The sequence below is a fragment of the Meleagris gallopavo genome, chromosome 14, assembly GCF_000146605.3.
Source record: "Meleagris gallopavo isolate NT-WF06-2002-E0010 breed Aviagen turkey brand Nicholas breeding stock chromosome 14, Turkey_5.1, whole genome shotgun sequence".
NCBI classification, from domain to species: Eukaryota; Metazoa; Chordata; class Aves; order Galliformes; family Phasianidae; genus Meleagris; species Meleagris gallopavo.
The window spans coordinates 7,685,188-7,709,532 of record NC_015024.2 but is presented as its reverse complement, the minus strand read 5'-3'; the positions used below and the strand labels follow the sequence as shown (position 1 = coordinate 7,709,532).

General features: G+C 34.9%; 1 protein-coding gene across 3 annotated transcripts in view; it reads left to right on the top strand.

Moving 5' to 3' along the window:
* ERC2 (ELKS/RAB6-interacting/CAST family member 2) overlaps positions 1–24,345 on the top strand; it is a 437,668-nt gene that overhangs the window by 278,791 nt on the left and 134,532 nt on the right. For all 3 annotated transcript variants that reach the window (XR_004161299.1, XR_004161298.1, XM_031555549.1), the window contains one exon: positions 21,585–21,732. Coding sequence is in view for 1 of the 3 variants with exons in the window: in XM_031555549.1 (XP_031411409.1) it covers positions 21,585–21,732 (148 nt within the window). In the remaining 2 variants the exon portion in view is untranslated. The remainder of the gene's footprint in view (positions 1–21,584; positions 21,733–24,345) is intronic.

Here is a 24,345-nt window from a genome sequence, read left to right as displayed (position 1 = left end):
AACCATTATTTAAGGAAACTCCATAAGTGAAGCCAAGGGATAGAGAAAACCACAGGATCACTTCACCATTCATGAAGTCAGGTGGAAATTTTGCCAGGACAGTTAATGTGTTCATCAAATAGTCATGAATAGGAAATTATACCTTCTTCAGGCACCCACAGAAAAAGATGGTTTTTATAGCATAGCCTCAAGAACTGTTTCACATCAAGAAGAATTTTTTTTTTTTTTTTTCTGCACAAGAGAACAATTAATGCTTTCTATTCTTCCCTTACCCATATTCCTCTTTTCTGTCTCCCCGCACTACACACACACTTCCATAGGGAAGACTCTCGCAGCAGTCTTGATGTTGCCCAGTGCGAAGGAAGTGTAAGGAGGAATCTTTCAAGCAGGCAGGTGCCAAGCCATTTAAGACTTTGTAGAACAAATGTAAGGCTTTGAGTCTCACCCAGAAATTGGCAGGCAGCCAGCACAGGTCATGGAGTATTGGTGTTAAGTTCTCTGTTTAAAATATATGACTTACTAAATGGATTTCTGCCCTTTGCATTAGCTCAGATTTCCCCTTCAATCAGCCCAAAAGTTGCTTCGTGTTGAGCACGTTGCAGGAATTATCCCAAGAGGAAGCTTTGGACTAAATAAATCACTAATTTTTTTCACCTTGTATGATGCTAGTCATCCCACTGTGCATGATATGCAAATCAGAACACAGTTATGCTTTCGGCCATTGACATGTAGCTCCATTTTGAGCTACCTTTTCTTTATTACTGTGCTAACTAGAAACCTCCCACTCTTCCTTTAATAAGTTATATCTCAGCTGTTTGTGGCCATTTTACTCTGTGATGCTACATGACTGTCCATGAATAGTAATTACTAGATGTAGTAAAATTTCCATGAGCTCATTTTTTTAATCATTATTTACAAAAATATTAAAGAAAAAAATGTATTTTCTTGGGTTAAAAGAGGGGTTTTGCTGCAGTGTATATTTGGGAAATTGCTAGTTGAGTCTTTTGTTCATCTTATCCTTGCATGGGTAATTCACTACATCAGTGTTTGATGTAAATTTAAGTTAATATTGTCCATTTGGTATTTCACCTCTCGCTGTACCCCATATGCTGGGTAGAAAGCAGTCCCCATGTAGTGCTCCGGAGATCCCTGCCAGCCCCCAAACTATCCTCCCACTTTAAAGCTCTGTCACTTCAAATTTATGCAACCTATGCTGCTTTCACTGTACTGGAGATTTTTCTTATGGTTTTGAGGGAGAACAGGTCTGCTTTGTGAGCTTCCCACCCTATCTCCTTTTAACCTCTCAAATCTCTTTGCCTAGTTTCAAGTTTCATTACAAATGCTTTGACCAGCTCTACTTGTAACCACTTCTAGACTTTTGGATTCCAGTTATTATATTCACTTGGGAATAAGAGCTTGATGTGCTATAAATTTACTTTTCCTTTACAAGAAACAGAATGTAGTTCTTTGGAAGTTAATCTATTGTCCCCATTTGTCTGATAACCTTTGGGTGTTTTTCTTTAAGAAAGTGAGTGAAAACATATTTCAGTGTTCTGGTAAGAAAGTATGTACTTTAGTATCAGAAACCAAAGTGTAGGGATTTACTGTATTTTAATGTATTCCTATAGGCAAGGAATTCTAAGATGTAGCTCTTAGAAATGTTTAGACATAGGAGAACTCATTTAAGCAAAAACACAATGCAAGTTCTCTTTTCAACTTTTATCTTTTACAATAGGAAAATTTATTTCTTTTCTCTTTAAGTGTGTTACTTTTCATAATCCTCCATAAGTGTCAGTCATTTAGATAATTGAAAACATAGAATACACTTTAGACATACGTAGTTCTTAAATTAACTACTGACTGCATTTAAAGACAAAAGTACTTATAGCAAAAAATGTTTTTATCCCAAGTCATTTTTGCTTCTAATTATACTACAAGAAAAAAAAGAAGATTTTACAGTTAGTGAAGTTAAAATATTCTCTTCTGATTAGTCTTTCATCTTCAGTTTTGAGAAGATGAACTACCATGTTTATCATTCTTGTTTTGACCTTAACCTTTTTTTTTAATGAAAGAGACTTAAAATGTCCCAGCTGGCATATCTCCCACTGTTGTGAAGAAAGAAGAAAAAAAACTTCGAGTAGTTCTTCCTGTGCAGTAGCTGTAGCAGGATGACTGAAAACTAATAACGTATTGAAGTCAGTAATACCATTAGTTGTAGATGGAGTTTGAGGTGACTTGTGCCAGTTTGTTATCAAACATGCAGAAACTGTGCAGAGCAAAATAATGTCAGAAAGCATATAAATAGTTATACAAAGACATTAAAGCATGCTCCTTCATTTTTAAATTTATTTTGCATCAGTAAATATGAGCATGATCATGTTTAATATGTTAGTCTGACTGAGTGCAAGGTTTGTGTAGCAGACCAGTAAGTTAGAACAAGGATGATCCTTGAGATTTTCATCAAATTGTACAAAATATTTAAGGTGTCTTACGTAAAATTTAGTACCTCACATATAAAAGCACCCTTGCATTACAGGTGAGAATTGGGTCTGTGAATATATTTCCATATCAGTAGAGAAAGGGCATCACTTCACCAAAGGCAGCAGGTTCTAATTTGGTTAAAAAGTTTTGCAGTACAGAGTTGATTTTTGTTTTTTTAACCAGTTAATCCAATTGTGGTTTTACAAGTCTACCTTGCAAGTATATGCAAATAAGATAAGATATTTATGTTGCAGTCTATATCAGATGTCTGTACTGTACGTTGTCTGAAAGAGTGCCTCTAAGTAGTGAGCTCTAGATTGCTTCTAGAATGGTCTGGGAGCCAGTGTAAGGCTATGCTGATGACAGTAGTATTTAGTCATGGCTGAAGATGAAATAATTCAGTATGTTGGGTCTTATTCTTGTGAAGAACATTCTGTTCTGTTACTCACAGTTGGATTGATATGCTCTTACTTTTTGACAGTTGCTTTAATTATTGAATGCGAGTGTAAAAAACATTTCTCTTTGGAACAAAAAGTAGATGTACACTGTATCCTACTAGTAAGGTTTGGAAACTATTTATCTGTAGTTGCACACACTAAGAATATATAAAATCTAAGTACACTGCTGATAGTTATATGCTGAGATAGAGTATCTGCATAAAAATAATCTTCTCTTGACTCCAGAAATAAAATTATCCCAGCTTTATAGTGAAGGTAACTGCTAGATAGAGCAGGAGAATGTTTTTGAAAGCCATACTTTAGAAACTTAAAAAATATATGACCTTGTGCATTGATGTATCATGTTGATGCAACATGGAGTCTACTCAGTTTACCCAGGATTCCTGAGCAGTTCCATTGCACTTTGTATGATGTCGGTATTTCAGCTGTTCAGCTCTAAAATCTCAGCTCTTGTGCCTTTTATCTCAAAGCCTAAATATAGCAATGTTTTCTTTTAATAGAAGTAAAGTCCTTTAATTTATATGGCATGTGTTATAGCTTCTGTTCTGTCATATCAGTCACATGGAAGGAGCCATGACTTCTGTCAGTCTCGCAGCATTAGCTTGCTAAATCTAAATTTTAACCTGCTATAGGACTGTAGCAAAGGTTCAAACAGCTGTGGGTAGGAGACTTTTACCAAAACTATTTTATTCAAAGCTTGAACCTTAACTAGTTTATTATTCTTATTAAATTAGTCAAATGTTAACACAGTGAGAGTGACAAACCTGTCCTCTGTGAGTGATCTGAAGTAATTACAGGTTAACTTGAAGTATTCGGAGAACTGTTCTGCTTTATAAGAAGGTCATTGAGTAGTATTCTTTCCAAAGCCAGCATCTTCCAAATAAGAAAAAATTATTTAGATGAGATATAATGATCTAAAAGCTATTTACTTGAAAGCTATCAATGTCCAGTCAGCTTAAGAGTTTCTTGGACACTGTTAAAGTAATATAGCTTATTTGAGCATAAAATGTTTATTATATATCCCAATTTATTTTTGCTCTTTGTGATGCTGTTGTGCATACAGAATAGATAATAGTAAAATGATGTTTAAAAGTTTGATGGTGGTGGCATTATGTAATAGTCACTTTTCAACACAGTTATAGTGTTTCAATTTACAAATTTTACATGCTAAAAAAAAAACAGTCTAGCAAGCTGCAAACTTTTAAAGACTTTAAATCTGCCAAATTATAGCCACTTATTTTTGCCTGACATATTTTCAGCTTAGACCCACATAGGGGCTGCCAAACTTGTTTCTTTTCATTACCTGTTCTATGTCTGGCTCGAAGTTTAGATTTTAGAAAATGGAAAAAAGCTGTTTGTGAAATCACAAGGCTCTTGAGCTCTTAGTTTCCTCTTAGTATCAACGTTTATTTATTTAGGTTTGGGCTGGGTTTCAAAAGATTGAAATTGGAAACAGAGAAGGTGACTCTGAATAGCATTTATCTGTATGTAAGCGAACATTCAACGTACATTTAATTTAAAAAATTGCTGTTTCCTACAAGAGGGAGATATTTTTCACATTGTTAAAACATTTTTAGAGGTCACTAGGTGGTCATGTCACCAGCAGGGAGTTTTTGTTTGGCAGGCTGCATTAGCAGTTAGTAACAAATGCCTCCCATGATTCTGTGTTCAAAAGGAGCTGCTTTGCAAGTAACAAATACTTACAACCTGAGAACTGAAGTATAAAAAGTAGTGACAGGGGAAAATGTTTGGAAATGTAAAACAGCATCTTTAGTGGCCAAATTGGAGTGTTTAGGGAGTTGAAGATTACATATCTACTTTATATTTGAGCTTAGAGTTTACAGAAGCAATAATATTTTCACTACTGCAGTTGTGAGTCTCATCATTTCAAGTTAGTGAAGAAGTGTAAATTTCTAACTTGCAGATGTCCTTGGTTTGGGTTGTAACTAACATTTTCAGTATATTTTTTTTTAATCAGGTCTATCATACTTCTTTTAATTTTTGTTCCCTGGTGCAGTGTTTTTATTTTTCATAAGTGCCCATAAATATTTTGACTTAATTTTACATGGAGTTGGAATATTATAAGAAGAGGCAATAAAACTGAATAACACCAAACGCGTTTGGCCAGATATACACTGTGTGAGAAGGGAACCCATGTTTGACTGTTTTTAATCTCAGAGCATTTTTTCTTTATTACTTGAAATATGGTCTCTAAATATTTGCTAGTGAAAATAAGATAGTAATATTAGTATTTGCAAAGTAAAAATATTTCGAGTTGGACTGAAAACATCAGTTTGTTATAAATGTAATAGTTTTAGTTTATAAACAGAAATAATTATTTGCTGTAACAGTAACTTCTTCCTCTAACCTTAGAGTTCACTTTTTCCTTCGTGTATAATTAGGCTCATGTCATCCCACTATGCTTAAGAAAATGGAGGGAAAGGACTCTAGGAGAAGATACCCTTAATTGTGCTAACGTGAAGCAACTCGTTGACTTTCTTCCTAATGCACGGATTCATACCTAAGCTCCCACTCAGACATCATTCACATTCCATTTCCAGTATCTTCACAGTCTGTACGTTTTGTGTAGTCAGATGCATAGAATAACTGCATTGTTAGAAAGGCCCCATTTTTCACTTGAACTATGCGTGTCCAGAGTAAGGCCTTCTTTGTAGGTGAAAATATGTGTTGGAACTATAGCCTGTCCAATTTTGTTTCAAATGAGGTATACTTTCACTAGTGAGTCTTCAAGGGATAGACAAAGCCAGAACCAGGATGAACTAGACACATGAGGTCTTTCTCTTTGGCACCTCAAAAGATTTTGTTCCTCCAAACAGAGCTTTGCACTTTCCAGTGGGAGACTCTTGTCCATGAACAGTCCTGAAGGTGTGAGAACCAAGAATAGTTCTGAACCAAGTTGGATGAAGTGTGTGTAATCTCATCAACTCACCTTTATACTTAACTGCTATATGAAAGAATCTCTAGAATATAAGTTAGAAGGAAGCTGCTGTGCCCTCTGATCCTATGACCTTGTAAAAACCAGGCCTGCAATCTGGATGAGTTGAAGAATAATGTGCACCAGCTGTACAGTCTAGATGTAGCACTGGGAACCAAGACTTTGACAAAAAAAGGCGTTTGGAAAGACACATTAGTCCAATTAATACCACATGGTGACCTTATGAGGACTCCTTGGGGTCCCTTTTTGGAATTAGACCTGGACCGTTTCTAGCAGCTGGATTTTGTTTACACTTGAGGTTTGCTGTGGTTTGGTTAGATATACTTTTGCTTGTCTGTATTGAATAGGAAAAGATCAGGCCTGGAATTCTCAATATATCTATTTTATTATACTCACATTCTGTTAATTTTTCTGGGAATCCTGGCAGGAGCAACATGAAACTTAATCTTTACCCCAAGCTCTGGTGTACTAGGTTAGCTCATTATTACTATATTTGTGACTAGAGAAGATGGCAGAAGAATATTATCTCAGGCATGTGGGCCACTGTTATATCAAGCAATGAGCAAAGGACTTCTGTTTCTCATGTATGAGTTTTATCTAGTTGCCCTAAGGCCTGCCAGCAAGCTCCTTTATTTCCTGTGTTATTATGGGCATTCTGCTTGGTTGACCTCGTCTGACTCTTGAGAGCTATGGTTATGTTTATCTTCATTATCATATAATCATGCAATACCTGGAAGTTGTGACCTTATTCTGGGTAATGGCACAATCTACAAGTAATGAGATTTACTTAAAATATTTTTGTTAGTAAGATTTCCTAACTATGGTCTTAGTGGATTGAAATAAGCAGAATTTGCTAGGTCCAAGAGTTCTGCAGCCATTTGTAGAATTCCCACCATTTTAGTTTCCGTGTAAAGGGGAACTGCATTTCCCCAACAAAGAAATGTGAAAGTTTTTGGATGACTTCATTTTTCTTTATTTAGTAGGTTAAAGGAGTTACAGCTCTTGTAAAAATGCATAGGTTTGTATTATCACATGTACAGTAAGAAATTGTTATTTGGTGTTTTCCTGTTTCTGTGTTTAAGTACAGAGTCCGAGTAGTTCAACATCAAGCTCGCTAAAAATTGATCTATGAGGTGGTAAGTGTTGGTTAAGGCTATTTCTTCTTTAGGTAGCTGACATACATTTGTTCTCTCCTGTCTTGTAGCAGCTAAGGTTTCACCGCTGGAATAAATTATTTTAGTGTTAGATCCATCTTTAGAAAATGAAAGCAACAGCTTTTTAGCCAGAAAATTTTATCAACACCTTTGACATATCACCAGTGAGGTGCTGTAATCATTTTTAGAAATCCTTTCTTTGCTGACTTAGAAAAAGTCATCGTTGCTGAGACTGTTCTGTCACTTGAGAAACTAAGGCGTCTCTCGACATGAGCTCAATAATGAATGCAAGCCTATGCCTTGGTCCTGTGAGGAATTTAAGCTGTTTCCTGAAAGGAGGTTGGGGCACAGTTGGGGTTTTGTCTGTCTCAAGTCTGAGGATTGTTCACTCTTAGGTACTGTGTTGGATTCTGGGAACTGTTCTCAGCTGATATTGATGGGGCTTCCATGTACTTGGTTGACTGTACAATGACTACTTGATATTTAGTTACCATATAATGGCATAAACTTAATGATGAGGTACACAAGGTAAACTGCACAAATGCACTTTGCCAGGTAGGTTCTGTGTTTGTCCAATTTGTGTATCTGAGTTATCAGCTGTCTGATACTGGAACTGGAGATGCTGGGGTGCATGGGGCAGAGATTCAGTCTAGCCAGCTTCCTGACTTAGCAACAGCCTGGCTGGCATCACTGCAGGATGCAGAAGTGGTGGAATTACATGGAAGTGGCAGCAGTACCCACTAAAAAGGGAGGCAGGCAGCAACAGCCCAGGGGTGTGAATGGGAGGAATGTCAAGGTGAATCACACAATGAGGCATTACTTTGTAGGAGACATTTAGCTGCAAAAAGGTTAACATACATTACAATAGAATGTAAAGGCTTCAAAACATTACCGTTCATTTAGTATTACAGGCCTAACAAAAATTCACAGGCTAAAAGCATAGGATTTTGTAATTACTTGTAGTAGTTATTCTACTTGTTTAAATAAAAATAGAAAATGTTAATTAACAGTTCCTCTTTTTATTATAAAGTGCATGTGTCTGATACACTGTATTAATTGTGGGTAGAACAAATAATTTTCCCTTTAAAATACAAATGGTTGAGACAGTGACTTCTTAGAAAACATAAGAAATTAATTATTTATGAGATATTGCCAGCATATGTGAATTTCAATTCCCATACACTACTACACTTTACTTTTTGCTTATGTAGTCGGCATTGGTATGTTATGTTCCTTGTTTTTCAGCTCTCTTGCTTTAAGCTAGTCTGCTTCCTGTAAATGTGAACTGAATATGTCAGCCTTTATAAACATCATATGCACTCTGTTCCTCCCAAACAATTGTAGCTGTTAGTAATTGTTCATTACAAAGTAGCTTCCACTAATGTTCAGAAGCATGGAAGTAATTTGAGGAGAAATATACTTTGTTCTTTTCTTCTTAAATAATATGAATCTTTGCCTTACGGATAAGCTTAAGTCAACCTTACGTATGGAATCATGAGCAGTATTCAGTTTTAAACATGAACAGACCAGCCAAAACAATTATGTCTTTCCCAGGTTTTTACTGCTTGAATATAGTTTTTAATGTTTTCAGTGTTGTAGTGTTTCCTATTTTTTAAAATCTTTATTTCTTCTTTAATGAAAACATACATTCTTATTGTTAAATTAAGGTAGTTAGTGCAATAACAGCCTATATAGATTTCTCTTTTTGGAGTAGTGATGTCAGATAGCTTTTTAGTGCCTGGCACTGACCTGAAATTTTGGATGTTTAATCTTTTATTCCAGAAAAGATAAATAACGTGTCTTTTAAAGTGTCTTCAGCACATCATTGTCAAGTTTTCGCTTTTTTTTTTTTAATTTGTGTAAATAATGCTCTAATCAGCTAGTATAGATCTATTACACTTGAAATAGTTCAAGTTTTTGTTGTTTTTAAGATTGTGCACTTTCTTTTGACCTGAATAGTACTTTCAACATCATAGCTACCTGCAAAGACCATTTGTACTGATTAACCAGTGCATTTGCACAACATTAAAAAAGAATCCTAGAGCTATTTCTGTGTGCAGTCGTCTAAACGTTGATTTGGTTCTGGGTTCTTTGAACTGCTGATGCACTATTATCTCCTATCACCTGTACCGAATCTCTGCTCATTGCAGCTTTTGTTTCATTTCTCACAGTGATAGTCCTTGCTTCTACCAGCACTCCTTCTTCTACTGCTGGTTCATCCTGTAATGGACTGTATTATCTGTATGAGTCACAAGGCCACCCAGATAGCAATTTAAGAGTATTTTCCATAGCAACTACTTGGGGTCTTACTCTCACGATTCTTTCCAGATGTGCTGTTGATTCAGGTAATACTCAAAATCCTACTTAGGAATATCTCATTTTACTGTTGTCTTGGAGTATAGAGCTCATCCAAGGTTATGCTAAGTCTATAATTTTGTCCACAGTTGAAAAAAATCAACTATGGATTTGCAGAGAACTCAGTAAGTGTCCTCTACTTGATTCTAAGCAAACTTTTGATGTTCAAATTGATTGACTATTATTTTCAAAAAGCTCCATTGATTTTTGTTATACTTACTCTCCACACATTAAGCTTTGGAAGTTATAGTTTTTGTCCATGCCATGATTTGAAATGTTCCGATGAACATACGGAAGCAACTCCTGTTGTTTTCTAGAATATAAAATCAGGAAGAATTAGGAGAAAAATGCTAAATTCTTCAATACAAAGAAAATATGTGAAAATATATACAAAATCAGTATACATACTCCTGTTACTTCACTGTCACTTTGAAGATGACAGGCAACATATATGTGACTAACTGATGAGCAAAATGTGTGCCATCTGGATGGATATCTGATCCCATGGTTGATGGAGACATGACTGAATGACTTCAGCCATGACTGTCAGCCTGAAATGTCTGATAATGTCTTGTGACAAAGCTACAACTTGGAGATAATTTTGCCTTGAGTCAATTTTTTACTTTGTCCCTTTCAGCTCCTCAAAGATGAGCGAAAGGTAATTAAGATTTGGGTTTGGGAGTGGAACGAATCTGGCTTTGTGATAATTAATAATAATAAAAACAACTAGGAATGTCTCATCATAAAATTATATTTTGCTCTCTACATAGTATCAGAAATCAAATATGAGTAACTGTCTCTGCAAAAGTGCTTCTTTTTCAGCTAACTCAATGACTGAGTGCCAGCAAACTCTATTTCCACTGGTATCTCAGAAGTCTCTTGTTACTCTACCGTACCTGCTGTCTAATGCAACTTCTTTCCATGTCTCACCTTATAGGCTTGGTTGCTTCTTCAGAAGAGCTCTAGTATCCCTCTCTCCAAGAAGATTCTTCTCAATCATGTATCTTTAACACAACTCCAAGAGTACCCAAATAGAATAGATACCTTCTGACATACATCTAGCTGACCTAGGGAGAGGTCTAAAGAAAGTCAAATAGTTAAATACAAAATTTGGTAAAAAAGGAGAAGCACATTGGTTAGCCTGCCCAATATACTATGAATATATATACTATTAGTGCTATGTAGACTCATTTTTAGCCCCAGTAGAATTCCTTCAGTTTGGAAGACTGTCTAAAATATTATTCAGATTAATTCAGAACATCATCCATTAGTTCTGTTAGTCTAGCATAACATATTATAAGTTAGTTTTTTGTCAGGCTGTTTTGTTATGGAATTGTCCTAAAATATTCAACTACAGCTATTCTATTGCATTGACTATTATTGCCACTTGAACATTCATCTTGATGGGCAATATATCTTTACTCTGATACTCTTCCCTGAGATACCTTATGCCTCTTGCATCTTCTTTGAGAAAATCAGTATGTACTGTCTTCACTGAAAGTCAACAGAAATCAGCTTAGAGCTCCATGACTGTACATACGCGTCCTTGGTCTGAAACAAATTTTGATATAGTTAACCCACCAAAGAAGATCAATGAAAAAACTTCTTTATGCAAAATTGAATCATATGATGGTCTTCATGCTCCTGGCAATGCTTATGTATTGCTCCATTAGCAAGGAAGTCGTATAATTAAATAATGTCATGTGGTATCCTATCTCTTTCGTTCCCAATCTTTTAAGATACTAATTAGATAAATATTTCTGTGTTATTGTCTAATTCTGTTCTTCCTTCAGCAATATGTTGGGCTTGTTCTAGGCTTCCGCTGTTTCTGATACTTTTCTATTTTAAAGTTACTGTTCTCATATGCTATACTTTGAGCTTGCAATATTTTGTTAAAAAGGAATTATTTTTTTTTTTCACTGAATGATTTTTCATCCTCGAGACAATGTTTGAATAAATATTTTCCTGTGAGGGGCTTTTGGGCCTTTAGATTTCATACTCCTAAAGAAATGATGTCCTATTGGGTTTCAAATAAGTAATATAATATTTAATTATATTAGTTACCTTTTTTTAATGTTTGACTAAAAAAATGTTTACAACAAAGATTAGTGACATTATTGAAATACTTGGTTTTCTGTTGCTTGATCAGAAATGTAAATCCAGTGGATTCCATTATAACAAACCATTCAGAAATATAACAATAAGTAATGCATGCCAGCATGTTAATAATAGTAATGATGATTCAGACTCCACAGATCTAAAGTAAAATAGTCAAAATATTAAATGTCAGCCTGATGGAGGAAGGATAGGTTTCAAAATTCTCAGGAATTTCTTACTCTAAGCCTAACATACAAAATTGTATTCTGAGATACTTTTATGGCTACAGGAAATTATACAACATTGTTTAAATGATCTCTGACACAGTATTTTTTCACGTGAGCATTTAAACTAGTCTCTCAATCAGTTATCAAATACAAATTATGCACTGCCACGAGAGTGCATTTTGTTAATCTTACATATTCAGTTTTCTTTCTTTCTTCTTTAAATTGCATTCCAGTATTTCTATATGTTGTTTCAAAATAAGATTAATTACTCCTTCTATGATTTACTTTAAATTTTAAGTGCTCTACATTCAATTTTATGAGTTTTGTTATATATTATTCAAAGGGAGGCATGTAACATTATGGAAATGAGAAGGAGGAGCTTAAGTCACTTCAAAATCAGAGCAATCTTTTCCTTCAAGTTCCAATGGGAAGTAATGAACTAGAAGATTTTAGTGTCTTTAAATGTGTGGAAGGATCATTTTGTTGAATGAATGCCCCACTTCTTATTTAGCATAACCAAAATTTATTTTCTGATAAATGTCTATTCAGAATATTTTCTCAATTCAAAATTAAGAACAGAAGATTCTTAACATAAGGTTTAACTAAGGTTTTCTCTTCATCTGAATTTAACAACTTTGTGACTCAAATATTTTAAATTCTTTGCAATTACATTAAAATAATAGTAACTTTTAATAATATTTTCCAACCTTAAGTATTTGCTAGTTCTAAAATGTTACTGAGCTCTATAATCTAGAGATCAAACCATTCATCCTGCGAAGTACTTTTATCTTTGTCTCCTACAAACACAAAAACCAGCGTTGAAGGATGAGAAGGCTGACAATGACAGATTACCTGTAGTTTTGTTTTCCTGTTTAACTTATGTGGACCCTGTGCAGCACTGTGTTCTGCTGTAACACAATCCCATGCATCCAGATGCCATTGCTCTCGTTCTTAGTAGACCCCACCTCTCCACTGTATTGCAGTATAGCATAAAATAAGCAGACTTATTTTAACCATATTTTGCTTATGTTCCCTTGGAGAATCATATTAACCCAAGTGGGTGCAGGAGACAATTCTAGTAAAAAGCTGCAAAATACAGAAATAATTGTCATCATTAAACTTTTTCAGCTGTATTTTGAATTCTGTGAATTCGTTTTTCCCCTCTATATTTCTCATGCAGTCTGAAGTGTGCTATTTCTCCTTACATGTGAGCAGTGCTGTCTGTTTGAATGAAATGATAATGGAGTGGTTTCATATGATCTATGAAACCAAATGTAATTGGTTTCACCAGTGTGTCTCTTTTCTGAGTGGGTGTTTTACTTATCTGTCATTTCCAAAGCATAAATCATCAAGACTTCAGAAGTTCAATGTTATGGGGCTTGAAAAAGTTCAGAGAATTCAAAGGGCAGTTGAGTGCCTGCCTCTTACTGGAAAATCAGTACTGAAAGATGGGTACCAAATTCCTTCTTTGCCTTTAAAATCATTCTAAACATACACCTTTATAGATGACTTCTTGTTTGCTTAATAGAAAAAGTATATACACACATTAGCAATTAGTGGTAAGCAGAAAAGAAAGAATTTTAAATTTTCAATCTGAAGACAAAGCTGTTACGATTACTAGGGGATGTAGTAGTGGGAGTAAAGTGGAAATAATGAAATATGGTGGAGGAAAACTAGGAAAAAAAAGGGGGGAAATGAATAAGAATATTGCATTTTCAGTAAATTCCTTTGTGATTATTTGCAATCAAGTCTGTTCTTTTCCTTCCTTTCACTTGCTCTGAGATTTCACATGAAGGAGAGCTCCTTCATCCTTGTTCTTCTTGATTATTGTCCAATGAAGTTATGCAGCTATGTAAGGGTTAGGGAGAGTGACTGTCCAGTGTCTTACACCTCACAGATGCCTCCAGGGGAAGGCTTGATGAGATGGCAAATTCAAGGTTTGATATACAGTCAGATAATATGAGGAAAAGTGCTTGGTGGGTTGGACTGGGGAACTAGGCGTGTTAAGAGTAGAACCCCTCTGTTTCTATCCCATAGTTAATGGAGCAGTCCTCTGTTGCTTGCTGTGATTGAGCTGTGGAGTATCTGTCCCCTCTACTTGCCACAAGGGTACTGGGATGATCTGAGGGACTATTTTGTGGTAGTTTTCCTACTGAAAATATTTCAAAAGGATTTGTTCTTTGAAAAGTTGTTTATTCCAAAGAACTTAACTATGAATTATGCCTTTTGCAAAACGTATTTGGCCATGACAGTTTACAATATGTTATGTTATGATATGAAATATGATTTCAGGAAAATTGTCTAAGATCTGTAGTGACTGAGTTTAAATGTTTCACACAACTCTGTTATTAAATATGTAGATTTTAAATGTCTTGCTTGTGGCCAGTATGTTTTGTTTCTAAAGAAAAAGCTTCAAAATACTAATAATGTTCTGAAGTTTATTTTCTAAGGTGCATCCACATCCATAATGGATTAACAGCATGTTTTAACAGGCCATTTATTTGCTTTAGGAGTGACAGAGAGAAGCTGTTTCAAACAGGATCTCTCATCACTGTCTATCTCTAGTCACCTCCTACTGAACCTAAGGTTGAATACTGAGGGTCATGAGGGAAAGAAAACAATAATTAAAGGGAAAAAGTTGATTGAGCTGTTTTTTCTCCTTCAATATGATTAGCATGTGAGAAGCTGCCTGAGCACTCTACTGTGTATCATTAGTTCAAACATTTCTGACTTGAGGTAACTTTAATCGTGACTTTTTCAGTTGCATTTCTGTATTTTTGAAGAACGATTTAAGTAGAAAAGGCAGTAAAAGCTCTTGTTAGATGATCTTGTTCCTATAAATCCAGGAATTCAGTTAGATTACAATTGGACAGTTCCTAAGAACTACTCCACCTCCCAAAAAGTTGTCATGAGTTCCTTTATTAAAGCTCAGAATATTATTCTTAGACTAACAGAGGTGGGGAGTAAAGCAGGAGTGTTTACAGAATTCACTTCTAAATTGACTGTGATAAGTGGCAATGCAATGTATTATGATTAGAGGTTTCTGGGAGACCCTTTAAGAAGGTTAACTGCAAGGCAGCTCTCAAAAGAAAGCATTTATCTTAGTGACCATCCTTCAGTGTTTTATACTACTGAGAATTTTTTTGTGGGTGGCTAGAACCATTTTTTTGTGTTTTATTAGCTATATCTTGAATACCTCCTACAAGCTGAATGACAGTTTAGGGTTATTAAATCTGTTCTTAGTACATTCTTTTATCCGTAGTTAATCTTGACTAAATATATGCTAGTGAACAACCTTTTTTTTTCTCAGTTGTTGCCCATATTTGTTAAAGAAATTATTCCATTTGACATTTGTTTAGGCTGCACTTTGATAAAATACTGTATACAATATACTTTTTCAGTTTGGCGCTCAACAGTGTCTTTCATGGATTTATTTCTTCTTACATTATCTTATCTTCCCTTATAGCATGCTAAGGCTTCCTTTTCATATTAAGTAATTTTTTTCACTCCTAGACAGATGCTTTCACAAATGCATGCTCTGTATTGCTAGAGATCTATGAGATTACAGTTTTCAGGTGTTTAGTTACATTTATAATTGAGCTGCTTTGTTATCATCTGCTTCCTTCAGCTCTATATATGTTAATTCAAATTAGACTTTCACATGCCTAGCAGTCACTTTACAAAAAGTTTTATATGACTTAATTTATTTTAATGTTATTGAAAAGTTTTGTCTTGTATCAGATTAATAGGTGGTAAATCCTCCAAGAGAAGGTATCTTTGTACACTGTCACTGAGAAATGGCTGATGCAGTATGAAGTTATTCTTATTTCTAACTGGTATTTTTCACAAAAACTTGATCATTCTGAAGTTTTGTAGTGTGATGTAGAAATTTAAATGTAAAAGGTCTGTCTTTCTAGTCATAGGAAAGCTTTCAGGTACATGGTGTAAACAGATAAAACATGGACATTAACTAAAAGGAGCACTGCCTTAAATGAGGCACAGCATAAATCCGCTTAAACCATTGAACTGTTGAATAATCAGGTTACTGGTAAGATCATGTTCTGGGGCAAGATCAACAATACCTGAATTGTTTCTAACAAACTTTTGCTCAGATTTTCCCATCAGTTTCTTCCAGTACTTAATTATATTAATAATTACCTGTCATTGTCATTAGATGTTGGCTCTCACTCTACATGGTGTGGACATGGAAAAAATGTTCTATTTCACCCTGACATAGCATTTTATGTTCTCTTTATTGTGTTATAGCTCATAGACAAATTACTGTAATTCTGTCAGTGTTTTCTTGTCAATTGTTTCTGAGTGATTTTGTTGCTGTCCCATGAACAGTCTTCACTTTTTCTTGAATGTTATCCAGATTCAATATTTCAGCTGAGATTCTCCTGAAGTCACACAGATCAAAAGACTCACTTCTGTACTGCAGTCTGTTTCTGCTTTCCAGTATGATGTTTTCCTTTTTCACAACAGATCATTAATAAGGAGTTACTCCTTAGTTTTACATACTGCTTCTTTGGTTTGTCACGACCTTTTAATTCTTGTCTTCTTGGCACTTCAAGGTCCTCCCAGTCTCAAATCTCTCTGAAATTCAAAAGGAAAATTTTCTAGTCCATCATCTGTGTAGTTAATGAAAAAATTGGAGTGAGATTGCAGATAGTTTGGAGTGGATCCCTGCTTGCTTGAGCTCTTGGCTATTGAGAAGGGACCGTACCTTTCCTCTTTACTTTTTTGTTTTAGTACAAAGTGGCATGACATATATTCATATATTTGTGCAACTTCCTTGGTACTTCTCACTGGAATCTTTAGTACATTAAGCCCAGGTCTCACTGTTGCAAATGTGACCATCAAGAGACTGTTATATTCACATTTTGTGAGACTAGCTTGTGTTTGCAATGAAGTACAATATAATCTGGCTTTGCCAGCTGAGAAGTTTCATTTCTAGAGTTTAGCTTTTCTAAGGAAGAATTGTCTCTTTCTTGTTGTGAACACCCTATTATAGTGGAGGATATTTAGATGAGGAATACTGGTAACTATTTTATGTAAGTCAAAAGAAAATGTAGGGATCACTTATCAGTGTGGAGCAAATGCTGTTTGATTTAACATGTATTTTATAAAACTGAGAGTTTACCTAATTTTACCGTGTTCAATTGGAGTGATTTTTCTTGGTGTTAAAAGTACTACCCTGGTATTTGTATAACAGATTAGTTTGCCAAAAGAGATGAAAAACTGTGAATAGCAAAAAGGATTACTCTTTATAAATATTACTGTTAAAGAATGTCATTTAATTCCATGCTTTAATAAATTATTTTAAAATGTATTTTATTACCATAATTTATTAAACAATAAGGAGACATTTTGGCTGGAAATACTGATAACATCTCTATAGTACCATATTGGGATAGTCATTTTTTTTACTGACACACTAGATAATTAGGAATTATAAATTATGCTTACACCCTTAAACATGCTAGCTGGAGAGTATAAGAGACTGTATGTTGTTTTTGGTGCCAGTTCAGCTCCTGATTTTCAAAAATCCTGGCACAGAAATGAATTCTGATTTTCAGTCTCTAGCAGTAAAATGGATGTGTATTACTCACATGAGAGATTTAGGTGAAGACCTTGACACCTGCTTACATGTCTGAATGAAACTTACTTTATGATTGTTATTGAGAATGTTGTTTTTACCTGCTGTTTTGCTGGCATCTTAGCCTTGCTCCTAGAGGTCAGGTAATCACGTTTCCTACAAAACCAGTAATATCGATTCTTATCAGAATCACTGGGTAGCTAAAGTAAATTTCTTCTGTTCATCAGATTTGGTTCTTCCATAGGAAATTTCAAGGATAAGGATTGGTAGCACAGTAGCTTTCACAGGCATGTATGGACCTGTGTGTGGCCTAATAAAAGGTATATGACAATGTAGAGCTTCAGGTCTGTCCATACAGGCTGTTGCATAAATTCTTGCACCTTTTGATTTACTTAGTCCATTCCAGTGAGGCACTGTATTTTTTCAACCTATGTCTTTCTTAGAGAAACTATAACTTTGGCGGTATTCTAGGCCATACACAAGTAAAAGAGGCTGCCTCGGTTTTTTCAGATGCTCTGTCAGAACCTGTACCTCTATTTTGCATATTAACAATGCAAAGCATTGGGTTTTCCCTCGGTATTAAAGTTAATTACTGAGGTTGTAGACAACCTTGTAGCCCATCTAATGGTAGAGCATAACATTTCAGTACTACTTTGCTGAACTCTTGTTTACCCAGATGCCTGGTAAAATGCCTCTGGTTTATATATTTGAGATTATTACTGTTCAAATTATCCATGTTTATAAACATAGATAATGTGCCAACATGCTCCAGGAGAATGTCTGTGCAGGCAGGTGCAGATAGATGCAAGCTCCCTCTGCCCGCGCTCTGAACATGCTATATGTGAGCCAGCCTGGAAACCACTAGCCAGTTGTGTGGCACTATGCCCAAGCTAAAATGCCTTGTGTCTTAGGTAAATGAGGCTTTAGAGCTTCTGAACTGAAGCTGACTTGCATTCAGGAGGCTTCAAAATCATAGTCTGGGTGTTTGCATTCACCTGCCCATCTATGTGGATGTATTCATCATTCCACACTGCAGTGGAAGGACTTCATTATGAATCCCCATCCTTGTGTTCTTATGCAGTTTTCACTAAACATTTGTAGATTAAAGACCTGCTAACTTCACTTACATTTGTTACAAAGATTAAAAAACAAAATGACCAATAGCATGAAATATTGGTAGGTGATTCAACTGTCTGCATGTGCTGGGGGTTGGATTCTGGTCTTTGGCTGTCTCAGTAGTGCATTACAGTAGAGCCATATGACAGCAGCTATTTCACGTGACTGTAAACCATCATTTTCTGGAAGTGTTTAGTATTTATTGAAATTGTTTGTTGCGACTATGCTATATTTTACCAATAGCTGTGTACTGAATTGAATTGTCGTGTTAACTACATGGCAGCTGAGAAAAAAATTTGTTAGATTTCAACAAAATACTGTCTTACAAAAATATTATAATATCTTCTGATTGGCTTTCATAACCCCTCTGTGCTTAAGCTGAGAGAGAGGACAGATAGTTTCCAAAATCTTGTGTCCTTGAGGGTTGCAGAATTTTCAAAGTGAATGCCTGCTCTTCTCCCCCATGAAAGTTTTTCCCCCCATCTGCTACTTTAAAGTGGGGCTGGTGTGTCAGAAGGGTTTGCATAGTGTTGCACAGATACACTGTCATGAGTACAAGAACCATATGGCTATTTTGACTGTCAACATAAAAAAAGATGGAATTCCATTATCAGATATTGAAATGATACCTGATGTCAGTATTCCTGACTGTCTTTCTCACTGTCAGATTTTTGTTTTCAAAGTCAGTTTTTAAATACTGAATTTTCACTTTTTCCAAGTTTATAGTACCTCCATTTAAGTTCAAATTTTTTTTAGAAATTTTATTCTGTGTGTGACTTTTGACAGCTGGACTAAAAATTGTGTTACAGAATCAGATAACATGATATATCACTAGAAACCATATTGATGGGAAGAATTTAGCATGAAAAGTGCCTATGAGAATTAATGCATGGAATTAACCTAAGCATAATTGAAAAACCTTGAATTTCTGAGTTGTTTACTTATTTGCATTCTGAGTGAGTTGGATTTGTGATGGTTATGTCAGTATACATCTTCAGATATTAAACAGGTATATCTTAAAGCCAACAGTTAATTATAACTAATTATAATTATCATTTGGAATAAGCCAATTTATATTTTGCTTTTGAGCAGAGGGTGTCTACTCTACAGCAATGATTACTGTGAATGAAAGATTAGACCATTTTAATTAGGCTCATTTTAATTTCAGACAGAGAAAATCTTTGTTTTATGTACCCTGAAAACAAAGAGAACAAAGCTAAAAGCTGAGTCATCATTATTCATGATTTTAATACACACTGCTGTCAGATAAAAGTAGAAGAACTAACCTACCCTTATTTAATTTAGAAGAGTATTTTGTGTAATGAAGCAATCTGCTGTTTCTTTGGCTTTAAAGTCACAGCATTCCTGTTGCCAACCCTTTCTGTCAGAAATGTTCTGTTATCACCCGCAGCACTCCCAAAAGAACCTGCCTGGGGAGGCTGGGCACATTTCTAAAACAGAAAAATAGAGACTTGTATATAAAAGATAGTGCAGAGAAAAAAAAAGTTGAATTTGTGTTACATTTTTCTTTCCATTTAAAACAGATGCTAAGATGAGGGTGTATTTAGATTTTCTATGGTGCATATATTCCCTACTTTCTACAGTATGAGAGAAATGATTTCATAGAATAGCGGATCTGCTTTCTTTTATTTCAGTGCATTAAGAAGTTAAGATTTGAATGAAAGCTTTATTGAATTGACAACTTATTTGAGCACAAAACATGAAAAATGTTGACAGTCTGGTCTAAATTACTGTACAGCATCCTTTACACATTATTTTGAGGTCTATAGAAAGTAAAATACCTACATCTAACCCTATAGATACGTGACTCCTTAATGTATTTTTTTTCTTAATATCTGCTATTCAAAATGAGATCTTTTTATTTAAATTAAGACTGCTGAAGACTTATGGCATCCTCTTTTAAACATCCTTTAACCATGATTAGAGTAAAGAAGACAGAATAACAAATGAGACTATTTAAGTGTATGAATAAAATGCAACTGTTTATCTAGAATTGATCCACGTCTCCTAACTTTGAGAGTAAAATAAATGCATTGTTTTCCTTTGACTCCATCAGAAATATTGTCCTTTAAATATTTACATTAATACATTAGGAATTTTGAAATAAAAGTGAAATAGCTTTCTTGACGTTATTACTGGCAAGCAGAAGGATTGCAAGAATTCCAAACTTTTAGCTCACCTTGGATATATGAAGTTCATGTGCCATATTCTTACATTTATTAGAAGTTGGAACCTACGGTTAATTTATGGCTCATTTATCCATGTTTATTTTTTAATGATTGATCTTATGTAGTTCTCAAAAAAGGCATAGGCCATAACATATTCTAAAACCTATTAAGTATTATGTACTCTTTCTCAGCTGATAAGTCATGGTCTGTCATCGAATGCACTGTAGAAAGTGAATGTTTCATTTATTTAAGAAAACAAGGGACAGATTATGACATTACCAACAGGAGCATTTTAGGGCATAAGAAATAATAAGATTTGTGCTTCCAAATGATATGTTGTAGAAATTACTTTTCTCATGTGTCTTCACAAGCTACAGTGTGATCCTCCTGGCTTCTAAGTAATTCTGTATCTCTGAGTGCTTTAATAGAAATAAATCCATAGGAAAACATCTGTGTAAATGTGTGGAAGATGTTCAGAGATTTTTCTACTGAGGGTTACAAGCTCCCAAATAAACAAGACAACTTAAGTTTTATATCACTTTGCTTTAATGATTCAATTGTTCCAATTGGAATAGTTCACAACAGATTTATCTAGAATATTCTAGAATTCAGGTAAGTAAATTAAAAAAAAAACAAAAAAATAACAAATACCAAAGATTTCTTAGATCAAAACAATTCAAATAATTATTATTAGATGTCATGTCAGAATAAACAGAAACCCACTGAGATAAATGTGTTAAGAAGTATTTAAATTACAAAAAAAAAAAAGAATAAAGAAAATTTCTTTTTGCTGATAGTTTATTTTGTTATTTGATTGTAATTAACATTACTAATTCTATAAGGAGTTTTCAGAAATTGTTTGATTATTCTCTTGTGGTTAAAAGAAGCATTTCATGTGGCATTTTTATTCTGTTTTATGGAGAATGTAACAATTGTTATTTTATTTTATCAGACAGGAAGCACTGCTTGCTGCAATTAGTGAAAAGGATGCAAACATTGCCTTGCTTGAACTGTCTGCTTCAAAGAAAAAGAAGACACAAGAGGAAGTAATGGCTCTTAAAAGAGAGAAGGACAGATTAGTACATCAGTTAAAACAGCAGGTGGGGAGAAGTTCATTTTCATACTTCTATGACAACTGAGAAGTGACATTATTTTCATGTGTAGTATTTTCTTCTAACATTGTATTGAAAGTTCTCAAACCAGGTCTGATATGTGACAGCAATTGTGATAAATAGGAGATGTGAAATGTAAATGTTTCTTTGTTGCTTCTTGGTTGCTAAGTATTTAGCTGAATGTTTGACAGGCTCATATTACAATGGCTCCTCCAAAAGTAATTCCTTCTATTTTATTACGCTGGCCTGTGATGTCAGAGGCAGTCGTTGGCAGTAGAGGATGAACCTTTCTGCCAGTATTCTGTTATGTTTTGTTGCTGTGTGATAGATAACAGCATAGGGGCAATCTGACAAAATGGCATCTGACATGGAAGAAGGTATCAAGCAAAGGGGTGTCATTGAATTCCTCCATGCAGAGAAAATGGGACCCACTGATGTTCACTGATGCTTGCCAAAAGTTGATGGAGACAAAACAGTGGATGTGGATGTGAACACAGTGAGGTGGTTGGTAGTGCTTTCCAGCAGTGGTGACAGTGGGTCACCTTCACTTGTACAGATGTTTACAAATGCAGCATGCAAGCTCTTGTTCATGATTTGCAAAAATGCAAAGCTAATGGTGGTACCTATGTTGAAAGTATAGTATTTTGTAGCTGAGAATTATCTCTATCAAATAGTGTTATTGTGCTCTTTGTATCTGTTGTAGTATACATGGAAATAAATAGGAGGTATTACTTATGTGCCAACCTACATATATGCAGCTATTACATTTCTGTTTCCCCTCCTTGTACAGCTTCCCACTGACTGCATTATGTGCAACAGAAGATTACAGATGCTCTTCACACAGTCAAGCAGGATCTATCCACTCTGTTGACACATTCTAACCTTTTTGCTGTTCAGTTTTTTCCTTATCTGTTGTTGAATAATTGTTGTGGGTTTATTTTTCAGAAGGCTTCAGGCTTTCTGCGAGGTTATCTGGAAATCATGATTATCCTTAAAATTCTCAAATGAGTTTTTTTTGTTTGTTTGTTTGTTTTTTTAAATCATCAAGATATTATTGAGATGTGCTCAAAACTTTCAGAACTTTGTTCTGCCAGAGTATGGGAACAGCAGAAGAGGATTGCCAAAGAGACACTGTGTGTGTGATAACTTCAGCTAGAAGTGCAATCAAATACTTCAAATGCCTCCACTATTTATAGTGATAAAGATCTTCACTAATGCTATTTAACTAGATTAAATTAATGCCAAAATAATCTCTTTTATCTCAGACACTGGAGGAAAAAAAAAAAAAGAAGGAAAGAGACACCAGGAATAGGAATGTAGTTTAACTGGGTCACCACTTTATTACACTTAAGAATTATCTGATAGTAGGAGTTGTAGAGATTCATGCTTCTTTAATCCCTTTAGAGTGAAGCACTGTTAAGCCCCACAAGTTTCACATGTGCATCCAAGAGCAAGGCTTGTAAGTGCTACTCTTCCTTGTTACGATTGTTCTATGGGTAAAAATGACAGATTTCATATTGCGTGATATCTCCACTCTACTTCTCGGTTTCTTTGAGAGATGTTGTTTCCTAATCTATTTCTGATGCGCTTTTATCAAAGAGCTAGAACCTCAGTGAATGACCAACTGCAGCACTTCTTCTGTGCTAATTTTCTGGCCTTTTAGCAGATCAAGCAGAGTGTAAATGACAAGGATTTTGATGTAATTTGTAACTCTTCTCACTGAAAAAATGAAAAGAATAATCTTAAAAATGAAATATTTGCCTCTGTAGGAGAATGAGAATGTGTGTTATTTGCTTTAAATATGAAACTACAGGTATACATATATGAAAGACCAAAATATTATTGTGTTGATAAATTGAGCAGTCTTGTCATAAGTTGTGGCTGCATGAGTTTAAGAATGACTTGTCATTTCTAGTCTGAAAGAAATGCATTGGTTGTGGCTTATTTTTACAGTTTTCATCAGAATATGTTTTGATAACCTCGGAAACTTTTTTGTATTGCAGTTGTGCACCTAAATTGCTGCTAGTGATACTGACCTCTGTGATGCAAACAACTTTGCATAAAATGTGCATATTTAATTGCAATTATTTAAGTATAATTTAGCAGCTGCAGTTTTTCAGTAAAGCATCTATTGCTTAGTGTTTTAAATATATGGAAGTATAGTATACACTCCCAGCAAAACAGAGCCACTGGAATTGTTCTGATTCACACACCAAATGCTGTATTTGGAGAGCCACAGAACTTTTTAGTAGGTTTAAAAGACCTCTCAGTAATACAGTATTAAACAAGATCACTACACAGGCTTGGCTGAGTGATTACACAGTGTTTATAATCACCCTGGCCAAGATTCCTTTGGAGAATACTGAGACAGCTATTTTTAGAGAAATGTGTGTAGTGATGCAATCCCTCATGAAACAATTAGCTTAAAGCCCATTTTTAGAACATCTCAAGAGATTTTGTAGGAGCATAATACGCTGCTGTGTTATTGATTCATTCTGAACTTGGATACTGTAAGGAAATTTCCCAGTTGCCTCTTTTCACTTTTGGGATATAGAGCCAAAAATGTAAGTGGAGTTTGCCAAAATGCAAGGTCTTCTAACT